This window comes from Mytilus trossulus, chromosome 6 (genome assembly GCF_036588685.1).
Source record: "Mytilus trossulus isolate FHL-02 chromosome 6, PNRI_Mtr1.1.1.hap1, whole genome shotgun sequence".
NCBI lineage: Eukaryota > Metazoa > Mollusca > Bivalvia > Mytilida > Mytilidae > Mytilus > Mytilus trossulus.
In genome coordinates, this window is record NC_086378.1 from 46,432,421 (window position 1) to 46,452,097 (window position 19,677).

General features: G+C 31.8%; 1 protein-coding gene across 1 annotated transcript; it reads right to left on the reverse strand.

Moving 5' to 3' along the window:
* Positions 1-517: 517 nt before the first annotated feature.
* On the reverse strand, positions 518-2,580 carry LOC134723448 (uncharacterized). The gene is made up of 2 exons (XM_063587060.1): positions 1,847-2,580; positions 518-1,301 (listed from the first exon to the last, which is right to left on the reverse strand). The coding sequence occupies exons 1-2, from the start codon at positions 2,538-2,540 to the stop codon at positions 607-609; spliced, it is 1,389 nt and encodes a 462-aa protein (XP_063443130.1). The 5' UTR covers positions 2,541-2,580; the 3' UTR covers positions 518-606.
* Positions 2,581-19,677: the final 17,097 nt, after the last annotated feature.

Genomic DNA, 19,677 nt, shown 5'->3' on the forward strand with positions numbered 1-19,677 from the left:
CGAACCCGATATGAATTTTATTGACCCGATAAATTCCGTATTAGGACAATTGCACACTGTGTAACGAATTTATCCTGATTTTGCTATCACACCACTTGCTTATGGTTTTTTTCCCATTATTAATTTAGTATAAGCACACTGTGTAACAAATTTAACCTGATATCTAAATGAAATTTATCGTTTTTCCATATCAGTATGGTAAATCTCAATTTTGGTTTTGTTTCATATTAAGAGGCAGTGTGACTTTATGATGAAAAACAGCAATACAAAACTAACATTATGCAAATTTGATTCATATATTTACCCAGCACTGTAGTGAAAAGTACATAAATAATAAGTGTTAAAAAAAATATTTGTGTCGGTTTTGTCTACTGAATACTGTTGTTTGATCGAAATATACTGCCAATAAATAAAACCATTAAACATTAACATTTAATATTAACAATTGTATATATATAATGTAAATGAATGCTTCACATATTCTTGTATGCAAAAGATAATTCCTGAAAATTTAAAATGTTAAATATCACAAACTCTTAGAACAGTTTTATCAACCAATTAATTTAATTAACAAAGCGTATTTTCCACCATGAGATTTATTAAGTGTTATTTGTTGATTGTTAAATTGTGGATTATTGTAAATTTGCAGTCATTAAATACGGCAGGATTTGACTGCATACATGTACGTGTTTCAGACTTAACATTGTTTTGAACACATCTGTTTTCTTTGTATTCACCAAAAACATCAGCAAGGTCAAGTCCATCTAGATATTTCAAAAAGTCAATTCTACCTCCTTCCCTTTGAATATTTTCATTTGCACTGCTTTCTGTGATAGGCAATGCCAGCTGATTACATGAAACTGGTTCAGGAGCTGGCAATGCAAGAATTGCTGTAGAAGAAATTGCTGGCATTGCATTATTTTTCTTGACTAAATTGTCTGACAATGTATGACCCATTTTAATTTTCTCTGAATTACCAACCCGTTGATACACAGTTAGGGATTGGACACTTTTATGTCCTGTGACGGCCATAATCTGGGCTGGACCATACATATTCTTTGATAAAATGGTAGCACCTGAAGCCCTAATAGAATGATTTGTATAAATCTGTGATAGGTTAGCACTTTTACTAAGATCGGACATAAAAACTGTTAACTTCTTTTCTCCCACTGGTTCATGGCAGTACAAGGTATCATCTGTACTGTAAAAACTGGACCGAGGTCTCTGCCATAATCTGTTGTTTTCTGGATTAAGCTTTAACACATACAATTCGAATGAGCTCACAGGGCAATAAGGTAAATCTGAAAATAAAAGGGGTACATGTATTTTATAGTCGTCATATTTTTATTTTTTTTTATTTTAGATAATAAGATTTAATATATTTGGTTTATATTGTGATATTTATTAGACTTAATAAATGTGAATGATTTTTGTGTTTTGAAATTATTATTATGCATGTCCTCGTACTGTTTGTGTTTATTATTCAATAGCTATATATACATATGTACATGTATATGTTGAAATTAAATGATGAACATTATATGATAACACCATGGCAAATAATGTATATAGATATAGGAAGATGTGATATGAGTGCCAATAAGACAACTCTCCATTCAAATAACAATTTATAAAAGTAAACGTACATGAATGTTTAATTTTTTAACCTGTAAGCTGTTCCTTTAGGCAAATAATTATTTATTGGCCCAATTTTCTGATGTTATAAATTTGAATGACCCGATATTTTTCTTCTGTATTAAGACAATTATTGCCTTTATAATTTATTACACCAATAATGGCAATATGTTTTATTTTAATATTTAAAAAGAGGTTAAATTTATTTTACCTTTCACTTCTGGCATGACTCCCGAACTCTCTTCTTTGTCAGTTTCCCTGTGGTTTTTTGTCATCTCATCCTCCATCTTTCGTACAACTTTTAGTCCTGTGGCAGGGTCCGTCTCTACACCAAAAGTTGTTTTTGTCATCAAATGCATGTTCTCCTGTCCCCTCCTGCAAAAGTACATCCTTATGTCAAATTGCACTTTTGTGTACAAGCCAGATGGAGTATTTGTTGCACAATAGATTGAACTGTACAACTTCATCAGGTCAGTTTCATTGATACTGGGATAGTGATCAGTGGTACCCAGACCCATTCTTTTCAGTTCTGAAGTCGCTGCTTTGAAATTTACATTTGCATTGTTAAATGCAGCGTCCTTTATTATGCTAAATGTTTTGTTGTAAGGGGGCGACCTTAAATATCTATTTATTCCATATCGAATGTTTTCAAGTGACGAAATCTTGTAGTGGTTACCGTCTGGTTTTCTTGCATTCATATAAAATTGCCCCAATATTTCATTCAGGCGAACTTCATCATATTCCTCAAATCTAATGTCCATTGCTGTTTCTCTCAAATATTCCCTGAGGGTGTTCCCGGCCTTTTTGTTTGATCTTAGTGTGTTTGCTGCATTTATTTTAAGCCGTTTGTCCATCATCTCTTCATCCGTCGTCTGCCCAAAACGTTTTAAGCTTCCAGTCGCCATCTTGCAGACGTAAATAAACAAAAGGGAAGCAACTCCGAATTTCTTTTTTATTTATTAAGTCAACGGTACAAGGGAGATAATTCCAATTGACGTGATAAAAAATTGTACTGAAATTTATTAGGACAATATCAGCCAATCAAATTGCGGGAAATTACTCTAAATCAGGATAACATGACTTAGGAGTGCATTTGATATTCAACATGGATCAAATTCATAAATAATATTTGGGCAAAAATTTTGAAGTAAGTCAATTTTAATCATCAATTGGTGTTAATTTAAATCTACAACAAGAACTCAACTACTAGTTAATAATATGAATTAACTGTTAATGCGTACTTGTGATTTTTTCGTTTTCTACATGAACTACGCTCTCTCGTCAAATGGATCTTACAAGTATTAGTATACTTCAGAACAATTTCTGACAAATAAACGATATTGTATATTCAAAAGTGAATTGTTTAGCCCATTGTTTTCGGTAATAACACATAAATCAACAAAATAAAATACCTCACATACGGGTGTCACATGTGAAACAGGATATAATAACCTTTCCAAAGCATCTGATATGACCTCCATGTTTTGATGGGGTTCGTGTTGCTCAGTTTGTAGTTTCCTATGATTTTTTTGTGTACTGTTGTTTGTCTGTTTGTCTGATTCCTTTTGGTGCTTCAGAACTGACATGAGTGATAATACATTTTTTCTAAAAAGTTATTGTCCTTAAATGATTGAAAAAAAACGTTGTTCATGCGATAGCATCAAAATACTAGACGTGTTTTTCTTCTTCTTTAAAATTTGATATGTTTATTTTTATTACAAAATAGATGTCAATTATAATATTATATAAAAAGTTTACCTTTGGCAGTGATCTTTGATTGATTGGGAAATGACACTTTATGTCGATTTTGTTCAATATCTTTAGAATACTAGCTGTATGTTATTAAATGTTAACGTGTTGTTCTTCATAACCAGATAGAGGTAAGGTTTGTTGTTGACAAATCTTGATTTTGCTCTTCAGGAGTAATGACAATTACAAGTTTAAACATTGGCACTAATTAATGTTCACATCCAAATATAGACTATATAATGTAACAAAGTAATATGTAATGCGAAACTTATGTAATTATGGACAACCTGAGATAAAAAAAAAATGCAGATAAACCCTTTTTAATGTACCATTAAGGAAACAGTTTATATAAAGAATCGGAATTAGGTGGGAAAATCATAGCTTCAATGCATTGCAAACACATCTGGAACTTATGACGTTATTTAACATGTGCTAACATATATAGTCAATATGAATGTTCAACTGACGAATTGTATGAATTAGCTGTGCACTGTTCACAATTTTAACCTTTTGTTCTGAGTCCATGATTGTGATTGTAAAACTTTTTAATGCCCTTAAAAACGATTTTATGAAAATCTACACGAGATGCTTTGGTTCCAAATTATCATCTTACAATTTTCTAACCATGCTAGACCCTCATTGATAGTCAAGGTCGTATAATTCCTCTTAGTAATATCTTGATAAGGAAGAAAATAGACATCACCAATAAAAAAATAAAAAAGTGGTCGTTCCTTTGAATATGCTTTCTCCTCCGAATGGAGGCTGGTAAAGTACCAAATAATCGAAGCCTGTTGTTAACTTTTCAGTTGAAATCGTCTGCCTAAATGGCAAAAATAAAAAAAATCGTGATCATGATGAATGAGTTCTTACGCAGTCTAAAATGTAAAACGTAGTTAAATTCAGAGGTTGGTTGAAAAATCCAAAGATACTTGCAATTGGGTTATCATATTCTTTTTAAAACGTTTGCAATAGAGAAAACAAAGTAAAAATTTGCAGCCTAAATGAACTTACAACGCATACAAAGACTGTTCGCCTTCTTCATCAGAAGTCCTTTGCAGCCCCTAAAAAAACTAATAAATCTGTCAGTAACTTCTTCATTCGAAAAATACGACCATATGATTGACAATCCAAGACGCTAAATACAGCGTGTATTGACAGTTAATTCCAGGTCATAAGTCATTTGCATTGCTATGAGTCAAATCAGAATGTCAACAAATTTATTTATGCAAGTAGGGCGAACGTACCTAGGGCGAATATAGCCAATACGGTTAATGAAGTACGCTCTTTTGTATTTGTATGCTTATTAAAAACAATTTGAGCTGCAGTGCTACAACCAAGATATGAAAAAATAATAATACAAATTTTATTTGGTCATTACAACAATTGTAGTTATTTTTTCTCTTATCACACTATCAAATATCAAAATTATTGTCTATTAAATAATATACGTTCATTTTATGTATAACCAAGTGCTTAGGTCGAATAATTCATTATATACATGTAAGACTCAAATCGACTTCTGGTTTCTAATCGACGTCCATTCCGCAAATGATGTCTTAATGAGATGGCCAAAATGACGGCCAATTTTATGCATTAGTGTTATACGTCTTTTTATTGTTTTTGAATCGACGTCCAATATTTTATTTCTCTTATTGATGTACTTTTTACGGACTTGCTGCAATTTTAAATGATTTTATTTCATAAAAAAAACTAGTCATAAAACGCATTTGATGCAGCCTTTTTTTTTACACAAATGGTTGCTTGAGCAATAATTCGGTATAACTTAAGGGCATACGATACAGTAGAGATCTCTCGTTGACTTTTTCTTGAAATTTTGGTAGAGGTTTAATTTCAATGTGTACTTTTGAAATATGCAAAGAAAAATATACCTTCATGACTTATTTTTTGAGATAATTTGGTTCGAAATTTGCATATTTGAGGGGAAAATCCTGAAATTTCATAAATAAGGACTTTAAGGAAAGTACCAATACTTTTGCGTCTATTAAAAAGTGCAGAAAAAAATCGATGTTGATTTTTTTCTCTAAATTTTGGCGGAACGTTCTTTCAACATTACTTGATTGATTGCAAAAGAAAAAAAACTGAGGTCCATGTGCTTGTTTTTTTCAATAAATATAAAAAAGAAGATGTGGTTTGATAGCCATTGAGACAACTGTCCACAAGAGACCAAAATGACACAGACATTAACAACTATAGGTCACCGTACGGCCTTCAACAATGAGCAAAGCCCTACCGCACAGTCAGCTATAAAAGGCCCCGATAAGACAATGTAAAACAATTCAAACGAGAAAACTAACGGCCTTATTTATATAAAAAAAAATGAACAACGAGAAACAAATATGTAACAAATAAACAAACGACAACCACTGAATTACAGGCTCTTGACTTGGGACATGCACATACTTAAATAATTTGGCGGGGTTAAACATATAAGCGGGATCCCAACCCTCCCCTAACCTGGGACAGTGGTATAACAGTACAACATGAGAATGAACTATAAAAATCAGTTGAAAAAGGCATAACTCATCAGATGAACAAAAATACAAATAGACGTGGCCGGGTACTTGTACATCCCGACAGAAAAAGACAGTAGGAACAGATCTGAAAGTATTCGCAGTTATCTGACTGCTAGTTCAAAGCCACTAACAACTATTAAAACAAATCATGCATCTAAGACTAAACCCAATAAACTTTTTTAATTTTTTTATTGAAAACGAGACGTTTGCCAATAAGGAGCTAAACTACATTGAAATAAGTTTTAATCGCAAAAACGTCGTGAAATCTTTTCTACCGTTCACGTCTACGCTGTCAAGTTCAGTGGTATAGCCAATTTTTTTTCTTTCGAAAGCAATGATATTAATCATCAAGATTTATACAGCTGGTTACTCGTAAAATAGCATATTAACATATTTGCCAAACCTTTATGAATTGTTACCAAACTTGAATAGAAAAAGTATTCTAGTAAATTACTTTTAGAAAGGAAATGTTCGGAAACAAAAAGATCAATCTAATAAAATAACTAATTTGCATCTTTGTACGACTTTAGTCCTACAATTCATGTAGACAACTCAGCTTGAGCATAGTTTTAATTATTCAAAAGTCCCTGACATGAAAAAATGTGAAACAATTTAAGTAAGTGGAATATTTGGTATGATTGCCAATGAGACAACTATCAACCATACCTCAAATGACGAAGATAAACGCAATTTAAGGTCACCGAACTACCTTCAACACAAAACAAAAAGCCATACCGTATAGTCAGCTTTAAAAATCCCCGACATGAAAATGTGAAACAATTCAAAAAAGTAAACTAACGGCCTACTCTATAGGCAATAAATGAACACAAACCCAAACCCACTCGAGTCAGCTTAGAAACTACTCTGAACATGTTTAAAAAGTGAATATTTAGAGCTGTTTTGAGCAAATTCATGTCGTGATTGTCTCAATATAGTCCATTGCGGTGTTGTATAACATTTCATAGGAAGTACAGCGGTCGATATTAGAGCTTGAAATTTCATGATTCTGTATAAATAGATAATATAAGTTACCTAAGCTTGTCTTCAGGGTATACTTTTTATCACGGTAGATATAATTATTTACTTACTTGTCTGTATGATACCTCCAATATAACCACATTGTTTGTCCGTCCGTCCGGTGGTCCAACAAATATTTTGTTTCTTATCTGAGAAACTACCTTACAGAAAGACTTCGTATTTGGTCAACAGCTTAACATCAATGAGTTGCAACGTGTGAACACTTTTCTGGTCTGTCAGATACCTAATTCCTGCATGTCGATACTTAGAATTTTTTCTCTTAATATGTACATAGGGGATATGCTTAGCACATTAACGGGTGCGTTTTTGTTTTTGTCTATAACATTGGGCTAATAACTGTGTCTTTTTAACTGACAGTCCTTCTTCATACACTTATATATTTCACTGGGTTAAATTCTAAAAATGCCGTTAAACTTTTCAATGTACTTGTTTAAAGTTAGGAACAGTATGAGGCGTTGTCTTTATTTATTATGTTATTCTGTTATTTTGTCATTTTGTTGAAAGTCTCTGTACAATTTATGCGTACAATTCTCCATACGATTGAGAGTTTGTCAAATGGTGTAGATACTATGTTTGGATCAAGACAGAACGTTGATATATAAATTACATATTGGGCTTTTTGTGTAGTTGGGTTTCTGTCTCATCGACGTATACTTATTTACATATATTTTATTTATTTCCTATATGAAATAAAACACATACAAAATTATGAATTTGGATTTGATTAATTTTTTTTCACATTTCAAGGTAATTCTGTTGACTTCATTATTAATGAATAAATATAACAATTCTCTTAGCAGGTACTTTTTTCAAATTCGCGCAAGCGGATTTATGACGTCAGTGGATTTTCCGCAAATGTGACTTCATTTAAAGCGACGTCGCTAAATGTTATCGTTCTTATTTAAAACATCGCGAAATTATAACGTCCTGAAAACAACAAGAACAGTTTTGAAAACGTTATTATCTGCCCCTGCTACTGTATCGTATGTCCGTAAAGTATATCATCATTCTAAATATTGGAAATATCCATTTTTCAGACCGGCTTTAAACCGTTGCCAAAGTGGGCGTCCGTCTGACTTATATATGATATGGAAATTCCTTGACACCTCCAGTCAGTACTTGGAAGTTGAATTTGCAGTATCGTGAAGATAGAAAAATGTACATACTCAATCTCATTGCACTCCAGAGAGCATATTTCATAGAATAGCTTTAAAAACTGCACAAGAAAGTCCGATCTTCAAACATTCGACACTTAAAGCCTATAAGTCGTAGAGAGACTGACAACGCAATGGTAAAAAAATGTTTGAACAGTCAAGTTCAATAAGTGCATCAATCATTATTACAGTAATTGTATTTTTTTTCTCCAGTGATTTAAAACCTTAATTGAAATGTAATATTTATTTAATGATATTTTCACTAAAACCATCTGTATGACTTAAAAGCCTTTTATGCCAATTGACTTATGCATACTATCAAACGAAAGGCAGAACATACTATTTTTTTCGAAACTTTTAAATAAAAATATCAAGCATGATTTCGATATAAGAACACAAATCATATCGTTATTTTGTTGGAAAATATTTCATTGAAAAGGAGAAATGAAACTTATCACATTAAATGAAAAGATTAATTCATACCTTGCATTGTATCATGTGAAAATATATGTAGTATAAAAAAAAAAAAAACATTAAAATTGTAAACACTATATGTTGCCTTTTATTTCTCATTCAGTATATGCACTTAAAAACGACGATAATTTGAATGAATGCTTGATTTGTTTATCAATGAACGATTTTTGTTTTGTTTGGAAGCAAACATCTCTTGAAAGATAAATAAGTCAACTCCATAATAGTAAACCAAAGTTGTGGCACTTTATCGATTGTCGAAATGCGCATCTGGTGCAGTAAAATTGGTACCGTTAATGTTATTACTACCACTGGGTCGATGCCTCTGCTGGTGGACTGTTAGTCCCCGAGGGTATCACCAGCCCAGTAGCCAGTACTTCGGTACTGGCATGAAAATACGGATTGTGTTATTAAAATTTGCTTTTAAAAAATGTTAGAAATTATTATAAATTAAGGAATGTATCTCCCTCATGCAAAGCTCTCATTCCTTTCACGGATTTGGGTCTACTTTTTGGACCTTTTGGATTACAGCTCTTCGTCATTTATATAAGCTTAAGATTTCAAATACTTTGACCACGAGCATCACTGAAGAGACATGTATTGTCGAAATGCGCATCTGGTGCAGTAAAATTGGTACCGTTAATGTTATTATCAGATCACAACACAAATTAACTTTACAGTGTAAAAGATGGATTTTATTAAAAGAGTTCTCATTTTCACCTATTTTACACAATTAAGATTCTTGATATATGGTCAAACATTTGATGAAATTTCTAATCTTGAGAGGCACCTGATAAAGTTTTCACCTTACCTTGATCCGAGAGTAAACCAAAAGGACCCAATTTATGTTTCCATTATGGCATTTATTACTGCAATACTGGACTATAATGAAGTTTCCGGGACACTGCAACCAGTCATGTCTTATGTATGGACTTGGATAGACGAAATCAGTAGATGGAATAGCTCAGAATACGGAAATGTGACGTCAATTAGTTTACCAATAACAACCACATGGATTCCAAAAATTAGCGTTTTTAATATAGTTCGTCATAAAAGTATATGTATGTACCATAATGAAATGGAAATAAGGTGATCGCACGTCAACTATCAGTCAAACGGTTTCGCACAGTTCCAAGATATTAATTGTGTAAAGTATTTCCCATTTGATTTACATGCATGCTCCATTCAACTTTTTCCAGAGTACGCCCATGGCAATGTTATTCTTAAATCGGAAATGACAACTTTTGATCTTAAGTACGCCGTATCAAATACAGAATGGAGCATAACAGAAAGTTCTGTAGATGGCGAAAGTTATGAAAACGTTTCTTCAATAGTTAGATTAAACCTGACATTGTCAAGGAATCTGAGTTTCCATTCTTGAACTTAGTTCTTCCAACTGTACTTTTTTGTTTTGCAATTTTACTGGTGTTTTGTATTCCTGTTGCTTCTAGCGAACGTGGATCACTTGCGTTTACTACCAAAATGTAAACCAATATCATATTTCAACATTTTTCTTGTGATTCAACTCTTTTGCAGCGTTTTGATTGCGTTTTGCACAATCTGGAGCATCTCTTTACATCACAAATTCTTCGAAAATAATGCTTAAGACATTTTCCTGCAATTAATTAATAAAATTGAGTTGTGCGTATCGTAATTCATGTTCTAAAAATCAGCAGAAAGGCAACACGTCACAATTATTTTCTCCCCGAGTGATCACAGAAGAGGATTGCAATGAAACATGTGTCAACACAAATCCTCATTTGCAAAACGAACAGGAAGAGCTTAAAGATACCAAGAAGGACAATAGATATACAAAAGACATCCATCCATACTATATACAATGTATAGATTCAGTATGTTTCATTTTATTCCTTACTATTTTGTGTACACAATTGGGTGTTTATGGTATTATTTTCTCCTATAAATCTTGATCAAATCCATGATATCACGGAGCAAATGAAAGGTTCTGGAAATTAAGTATTTGTTTTTATAAGACATAGATAACTTTTATAAAATTAATATTTGTATATAATTAGAAGGACGGACGATACGAAACGGCCATTAAGAGTCGAATATAATTATATGTTAATTGAAAAAAAAACACTACAAAAAGACGAAAGAGTCAACAAAACACAACATAAAAAATTAAAGATTGAGCAACAAAAACTCTAAAAAAAATACCGGGAGAATTTCAGTTCTCCGGATAGGTACGCAGTTCCTCCTAAAACACACTTGACACGCTTGAGACCAGGCCGTGAAATATCTCATTCAGGGATATCACAGTCAAGCAAATCGGAACGGATTGTGGAAAAAATAGAAAATATCCAAAAGAAACATACTTGAATTAAAAATATTGGAAAATAGACAGTATAGCACTAAATTTAAATTAAGTAATCATGACATATCGACTGAAAAAGCGAGACGGTTTAATAAATCAGGAGAAAACCATTTATGTCAGTCCTGCAATACAGTTGAAGGTGAGCAACGTTTTCATTTGAATTCCAGAAAAAAATTCTCAACCATTAGACAATCTTTAATTAAAACTTAGTCAAGCAAAATTGTATATATAATTTCGATTATTCGGATTGTAGTGCAAAACTAAAATATATTATCTACCAAAATAAAATAGATAGAAAGTTAAGGTTCCTCTATAAAACAGTCGTTAGTACAAGGAAAAGAGGATTTCTACATGTAATTGAATTAAGAGTACATTATCATACATATTTATTATATTGTTTGTTTCATTTCACATGTTATGACAGTGTATGCTTTCTTTTTGTTTATTATACTATATGTGCAGTGTGCTTTATATGCCAATAAATGTGTGATTTGAATTAAATTCGGAAAGAGTATCTACGCCTTTTTTCTCGAGTTTAACACATTGCCTGCCATAATCCTCGACTGAATTCATCAGAATTTTGAAGTTGTGTTTCTAATTGATGGATTACGGCTAACGATATTTCGGGCCTTTGAATAACACATTTCGCAGAGATATATTATTGACAAAGTTAAGGTCACAAGTAATAACGTGGCCAGCCGGATTATATATGAATTGGGAACTAGTACAGGTGCAATCAGGAGGTTTAGACTTGACGTCGTCAATATTGAGATTCTGCAACACGTGTTTGCAATTGAAAATTTTAGAAGCAATTAGTTTGGTATAGGTATATAACATGCATAAGAAATGATAAGCACAGTCTCATCTTTGAAATATCAAGGTATTTTCGTGTGAACTGATTTATGGGGAAGGATATTGCCAAAGTTGTTGGCATCGACACCTTTGTTGGCAATGAAAGAATTGACAAGGATCTGTTCTCCTTTTCAGCTTTTTTAATGCGAACTGGTTTGATAAGTCTGTGACTGGGTGTTTGTAACACTGGTTCTCAAAAATAATCCTGGTATTTATGATGAGTTTATTTTACAGAGAATGAGGTTTTGAAAGGGTAATGAATAAAGCTTCGTGCGAATCAAAATATTCAACCAGTTACTCGACCTGGGTACCTGTTGATTAAACAACTTGGTAAAGGTAAAAAACAGTTACTTTTATCTATCAGAGTTAACAATATTATCAAAATGCGGCGATAAATACCAAAGAGACACTCAATATATATCATAATTTGAACAATAGTGAAACAGCAGGCAAAATCATATTGTTGAAATGTCACGAAGATTATTCATTCACATTAATTATTGAGGACTTTTTATTAAATGTAAGGAAATAAATGAATAGTTCGCTATTCGATTCACATTTTTTTTACGAATGTTTGTCAGTATAAAAATATAGAGATGAAGTATGATGGCAAATGAGACAAAAATTCATCCAAATCAAAATGACATGTACTGCAGACATTTTCAGGTTCATTCTGTCTCATTAACATTATTTGGACTTCTACTGAAATAACAAAACAGTCATTATTATGAAACAAAATTCTAACAAATTCCCATAACAATATAACATAGAATATAGATATAGGAAGATGTGGTATGATTGCCGATGAGACAACTCTCCATATAAGTCACAATTTAAAAAGTTAACCATTATAGGATAAGGTATGGTCTTCAACACGGAGCCTTGGCTCACACCAAACAGCAAGCTATAAAGAGCACAAAAAAATCACTAGTGTAAAACCATTCAAACGAGAAAACCAATGGTCTAATTTATATAAAAAACGAGAAACGAGAAACATATACATTGCTTTTATGATTCCTTTTGTACAACTATCAAGAATTTTTTCGAAATAAAATTTTCATCTTATGATGTTTTATTTGACAGTAAGACACAAAAACATTCCCTTTTAAAGGTGCGGTTTTTGCAGTATGGCCTATTCCATAAACTGATACAAAATTATTTTTGAACACATATTCATTCAATTTTAACATATTATAGTAAAAATGGTCAGCTGATGTGATCATATTTCTGTGCATAAATAGGAAGGAACTATTGGATTTTGGAAGCAGTACAAGTCAATAGTTATCAATTTCCTGCAAGTTAATTGTGTGCTGGTATTTTAACTTCTATATGTTTCAAGAAAACAAAAGGACTAGAATCATGTACATAAAAAGATGTCGACTTTCCTGTGATACTATTTTTTTTGCTGTTTATTGCCTTTTGATACTGTCTTGTGTTGCTGTAGGTATCAGAAGGTTGCAAGATTCCTATATAGTAATGCCGTCGTTATTGCATTTTGGAAACAGTTAAAGTCAACAATTACAATTTCCAGCACAAGGAAATTTTATGCTGGTATTTTAACTCCTATATGTTTCAAGATAGACAAAAGAACTAGAATCATGTACTAGTACATAAAAAGATGTCGACTGTCCTGTGATACTACTTTTTTGCTGTATATTGCCCTTTGATACTGTCTTGTGTTGCTGTAGGTATAAGGAGGTTGTTAATAACCTATATACAGGGTTTCCCCTGGGTCAATTATTTTTTTCGCCACCTCTTTCGCCAAAACAAATATATTTTTCGCCACTTTATTATTTCTTTCGCCAAGTAACATAACTATATTTTTCGTTTAAAATTTACCTTTTTTTCTACCCCCCCCCCCCTTTCCCTTCAATAAGGTGATTTTGCCCCATTGTGTCTATGATTATTCTCTCAAACTTATTTCAGAGTCTACATTTAATGAATAAACACTAGACATTAACTTAAAAGGGAAAAATATTATTTGTATTTTAAACAACTTTTCTAAATGAGGGCGCCACTATACTTTTAAAAATAAAGAAGATATAAGTTCTGGAATATAGCAAAATTAATTGTCATGTTTTGATTATACAACATTGTATAATACCAGTATAGTTCGTAGGGAAAGTTTCTTTAAAAGAAAAATACTGATGTGCCCTTTTGTACTAAGAAGTGGTTTTTACATCAAAAGAAAAGCTTTTATCACATGAAATTGATCCCTCATTTCATGTGTAGTCATAACATTGAAGGGCTACTCTCATTCGAGGGGTTGTTCCCAACCGTTTGGATAGATTTCTTTATAACGACAGTTTTCATTTTTTGACCATCGTAAATGAAAAATTTGAGACGTAAAACTATTCTTGAAACACGCGTGTCACTCAAACGACTTTAAAGTAGTCTTTCTGATCAATTACCTATATTAAAGTCAAAGGATAAATAAAGTTTTAAATCGGAGATTTTTCTTGCTTTTGAACATTTTTCGTCACAACAACAGCTTTCTTTTCTAAACTATCTTAAAAGGAGAGGAGACGTCAAAAGGGTTCTTCAAACACGTGCGTCGCAAAGTGGTAAATAAATTCTGTATGTGACATTTCGCGGAAGCCCTTTAACCATATCATTTTGTCAATCAATTCAATCAACACCTTTATTAATTAGTCCTTTGTTGTCGATAGCTATAAAATGCAATCAGCTGATTATTGATATTCTGTCCAAATCTTAATGAGGTCAAGGTGAATTTCGAGTATTGTCTGATCGGGTAAAGTCCGAGAAACTTGAAAGAAGTAAATAAACAAGATGGAGGAAAACAAATCGTTCTATATATTTCTTTCGCCAAATTCTTTCGCATGACGAATTTTTATCGCCACAATTATTATTTTTACGCAAATTGCGAAAATGGCGACCGTCAGCGGAAACCCTGCCTATATAGCAATGCCGTCGTGAAAAGGAGTAATATGAAGAAGGAAAGAAAAAAAATGACATTAAGGAAGTCTAGATTTAAGATCGAAAAATGAAATTGTGTGTAACACTTTACAGAGACATGAGAAATATATGGATCGAAGAAAATTTACCTGGTTTCGTATGTTTACCATGTTTAAGTAACACAAAGACTTCAGAAATGGATGTGTTTATATGCATCATTGTTAACCCAGGTTTTTTGTTCTCTCTCAAGCGAATACAATTATTGATAAATGATATTTATCAAAGCGTATTATTACTCTGTCATCACTCAAACAAAACGAATTACTTAATAGAATTTATTGACGTATGTATACTATTAAGAGATTGGCAGCACATATTTTGCTCTTTCCACCTTTCGATTGAAAGACTTTAATTTTCAATTTTGATATGATTATCATTTTCTTCTTCTTTTTTTTGCTATTTTGCGACACTTCATTATCTTCTTTTTCGATATTTTGGGTCATCAATGTTCTCATACTTTGTACCTTATTTGGTCTTTTCAACTTTGTTTATTAAAGCGTCACTGATGAGTTTTTTTTAGACGAAACGCGAGTCTCACGTATATAACTTTTAAACCTGGTATCTATAGAAACCAAATGTGTATATTGTAACAACTTACATGTATATCATAATACTGCAGACCTCATGTGTTGCGTTTCATTCCTCATTCAGTATATACACTTTTTAAAAGCGTTGACAAACATTCAACTGATGTTTAATTTGAACGATATTTCTGGGTTGTTAATAATAAAATATCTACAAAGTTAAATCAATAAACTGTATAACGACAAAGTAAATTCACTTTATCAAATCACATCACAGAGAAACAGAACTGTGGAAGGTGTTGAAAATGGAATTTATTCAAATTGTTTTCATTTTATTCTATTTTGCACAATCTAAATCCTTGATCTATTGTCAAACATTTGATAACATTTCTTATCTGAAGAGACAACTGCAAAATGTTGAACCTGACCTTCATCCGAGATTCAACCAAAACGAACATATTAACGTTTCAATATTTGCGTATATTTCTTCAATTCTGGACTATAATGAAGTTTCAGGGACACTACAAGTAGTTACATCTTATATGATGATGTGGATGGACGAAATCAGAATATGGAATTCCTCAGAATATGGAAATGTCACGTCGGTGAATTTACCGATTTCAAGCACTTGGATTCCAAAAATTAGCATTGTTAATACGGTTCGTCAAGAAAGTATATTTATGTATCACAATGAAATGGAAATAAGGAAATCGTATGTCAGCTATAATTCAAGCGGTTACGCAGTTTTCCAAGTAAGTGGTGTACAAGAGCTTTCCTGTTCGTCTAATGTAAAATATTTCCCTATTGATTCACATGCGTGCTCCATTCAACTAAGAACAACGCATGTATTTGACAGTACTATTCTAAAACCGGTAATGAAAACCATAGATTTGACATACGGCGTGCCAAACCCAAAATGGAGTATAACAGAAAATTTTGTAGAAAGCAATGTTGATGACTATACTTCAAATGTTAACTTTCACATAACATTATCAAGAAATCCGAGTTTTTTATTTTTAAACTTAGTCGTTCCCATTTTTCTCCTTAGCTTTGCTAATTTACTGGTGTTTTACATTCCAGTTTCGTCTGGAGAACGTGGTTCATTGGCGTTTACTATTCTACTCACCTTCGTTGTTTTCATAACTCTGGTTACAGACATACTTCCAGCATGCAAACCAATTTCATATTTCAACATTTTTCTTGAGATTCAACTCTTTTGCAGCGTTTTAATAACATTTTGCGCAGTTTGGAGCATCTCTTTGCATCATAAATTTGCGGAAAATGAGACACAAGAAATTTTCCCACAATTGTTACTGCAAATGAGTTGTGCATATCGTAATTCATGTTCTAAATATCATCGGAAAGGCAAGAAAAATCAAGTTGTGCCTCCAAGAGGTATCATAGAAAAACACTGCAATGAAACATGTGTAGACAAAAACTCTCATTTAAAAAAGGACCCGGGCCTGCATGAAGATATCAAGAGTGGCAATAACTATACGAAGGACATCCATCAATACTGTTTACAATTTATTGATTTAATTTGTTTTAGACTTTTCCTTTTTATTCTCTGTATACAATTGATTGTTTATTGTATTTTTTTCTCCTTTAAACCTTGATAAAAAAGGATCCCACGAAACCGATAAAATGTTTCAAATATTCAGATATTCTGCTAATATGGGTGTATATTTATGATATAAAAATTGTTATTGATATAGCATTGAACTCTTTTTTTATTCAAACAAATATCATTTACAGAGTAAACTCATGGTAACTTAAGGCATACAGAAGAATGTCAAAATACCAACAGTAAAATATAAGTCCCATTTTGTCATTATGAAAAAGTATTTTAAAAAATATATCGCAAAATGTATAATGAAAGTGTATTTCTTTTATGAAAAACATTGGAACAAATTGATAAAATACTAACACACTTATATAAAAATGCATTCAAATATATACGTAATTTCACAAATCATAGATTACAGATTGATCTTAACGTACTGATTAAAAAAGGCAGAAACCTTGAAATTTCCAAGAGACAATGGTTTATGTCAGTCCTGCAATACAGATAAAAAAATGAGAAGCATTTCTTTTGAATTGTTCCGGATATTCATGATCAACTATTAAAAGATTAGTCTTTATTGAAAAATAGTTTTAGGTTATTTTATGCAAAATTTTAATGACTTGAAAGGTTGTTCAATAATGATAAATGTTCTATGACAATCAACCAACATGAAAGTAGAAAGGGAAGGGAACCTGTTTTTGAGGTTTAAACTATATTATTAAATGCATTACTCGTGTATATAATTTGAAGCTTGTATAAATTAAATTTTATGCTTTTGTCTTGTCTGTTATGCATGTTTTCTTAACTCGGTTTTGTTAATTTTGTCACAAATCATATCTGTTCTGTTGATTAAACTGTCAGTAAAAATAAATTAAGATGAAGATTAGACCAATTTAATTAAAACGAATACGCGACGAAAGACTTGTGTTGTAGTAAATTTATTCAGTTTGGTGCTGTTCGTGTTGCTCACTCTTTAGGTTTTGGAAATATAGCAATACTAAACATTTATCGTGCGCTTTTTCAACTTCCTATATTGTCTATCGCAAAAGTGACACATTCTGGTTGATATTGTTTGTGTCATTTGAGTGTTGATAGAAGCCTAAACGGACAACAACTTTGTGATAAATACAATGTCGGCTTGAAATTACATCCCCAACGTAATTTACAAGTTTGACTGTCCCTTTGGTATCTTTCGTCCCTCTTTTACAAACGACATTTGAAAGAGAAAAAAAACATCTTATAAGGGTAAAATACATGATTTCGTAGTTTTATACTCTGTAAAATAGGGGTAAAACACTAAAGGGAAATTTAAAATCAAAAGTCAAAACACACTGGCAATGCCATGAAAAAAACGAAAACCGCTGAAAAGACAAATAACAAAATAAAACACATTATATAAATACGATCAATGAATTCTAGTTGGTCTTTTGCAGTTTAACTTTTTGACCTTGCATTGTTTCTCCCAAGTTTGACTTGGATTAGGATTTTCAAACGCACGCTTATGAACCAATTTCAGTAAGATATTAGCTTCAGCAGAATTAACTGATGAGAATGTTGATAACTTAAATGACCTTTTTTTTAATGTGTATATCTTTACGTCGGTCACTTAAATGAAAAGTTCATCATACAATTGTTTGCATATGAGATCACTCTCGATTTTTAGTTTGAATCGTTTTCAGTAGAAGGCTGGTGACTGCCATTAAACACGTTTAATCGACCGTTGATTTGTTCTTGTGATTTCGATGTATTGTTTTTAAAGCAATACATAGTCGATTTAAACACATAAACCTCTTTTGTAGATGCTGGATTTTGACTTATTTTTTTTTAGTTTAAATTTGCATTTTTCAAACAGTTGTGCAAAGTTCATCCATATTTGAACTGTACATAAATAGTTGCATGAATAGTCCCTTTGAGTTCTACAGTGGAAATTTCACAAAACATGTAATTGAGTATAAGCAGCTTCAATTGTTGCATTATCCAGATTATTTAAACAAACACAAAACATAAGCTATTTAAGGGGAGATTACTATTTTAGTAAAAAAAATAATATACTAGACTGATAGGGAAATTTTGAATTTTTACTTGTAGCAAGAAAACCAGTTTGGTGACATCATTTTTTCTTTTTATTTTCTTAAATATTATAAAACCTATCTTCTCACAATTTGTTTCACAATTGTATCGCATAGATTTCTGTTTATGTACAAACATGTGTTTTTTCCTGTTCATTCTAAGCAAATTAAGGCAATTTCCAACTACTCATAGCTTGAAAAATAGCACGGTGACCAATCCTTTGTATCATATTTTTGAAAAGAGCATACTACAATCTTCATTTTGGCAAAGTATGAGAAAATTCTATCTCGGGAAACATATACCGATGATCTACCTTTAATGATGTTACACCATTGTTTGTGTTAAATTACGTACATCTATGGGTATTCTCGATAAAACATCGTCGTGCAGTTTTTTCCACAGTACACAAAAAACGCCATTTGAAATACTGATATCATCGACTTTATTGACCATAGAAAAGCTTTTCATTAATTGTCTCGAATTTTATACCCGAGCAATAGATCTCGTGTGCTTTAATATACAACATTTTCCTTTTTCAAAATAATTTCAAATTCTTATAATCAATTTGTATCATTAATCGTTTAATTGTTTAAAGTAAAACGAGAGGTAACCTCGTTATTGGACTTTTTTGTAATGATTTCGCATCGAATTATCTAAGATTAACAATACGAAATGGTCAAATCAGAAAATTATTTAATCTATAAACTATTTATAATGTGGATATACGGACACTGTTGAATCATTATCATTCATCGCATACTAGAACCAGTTA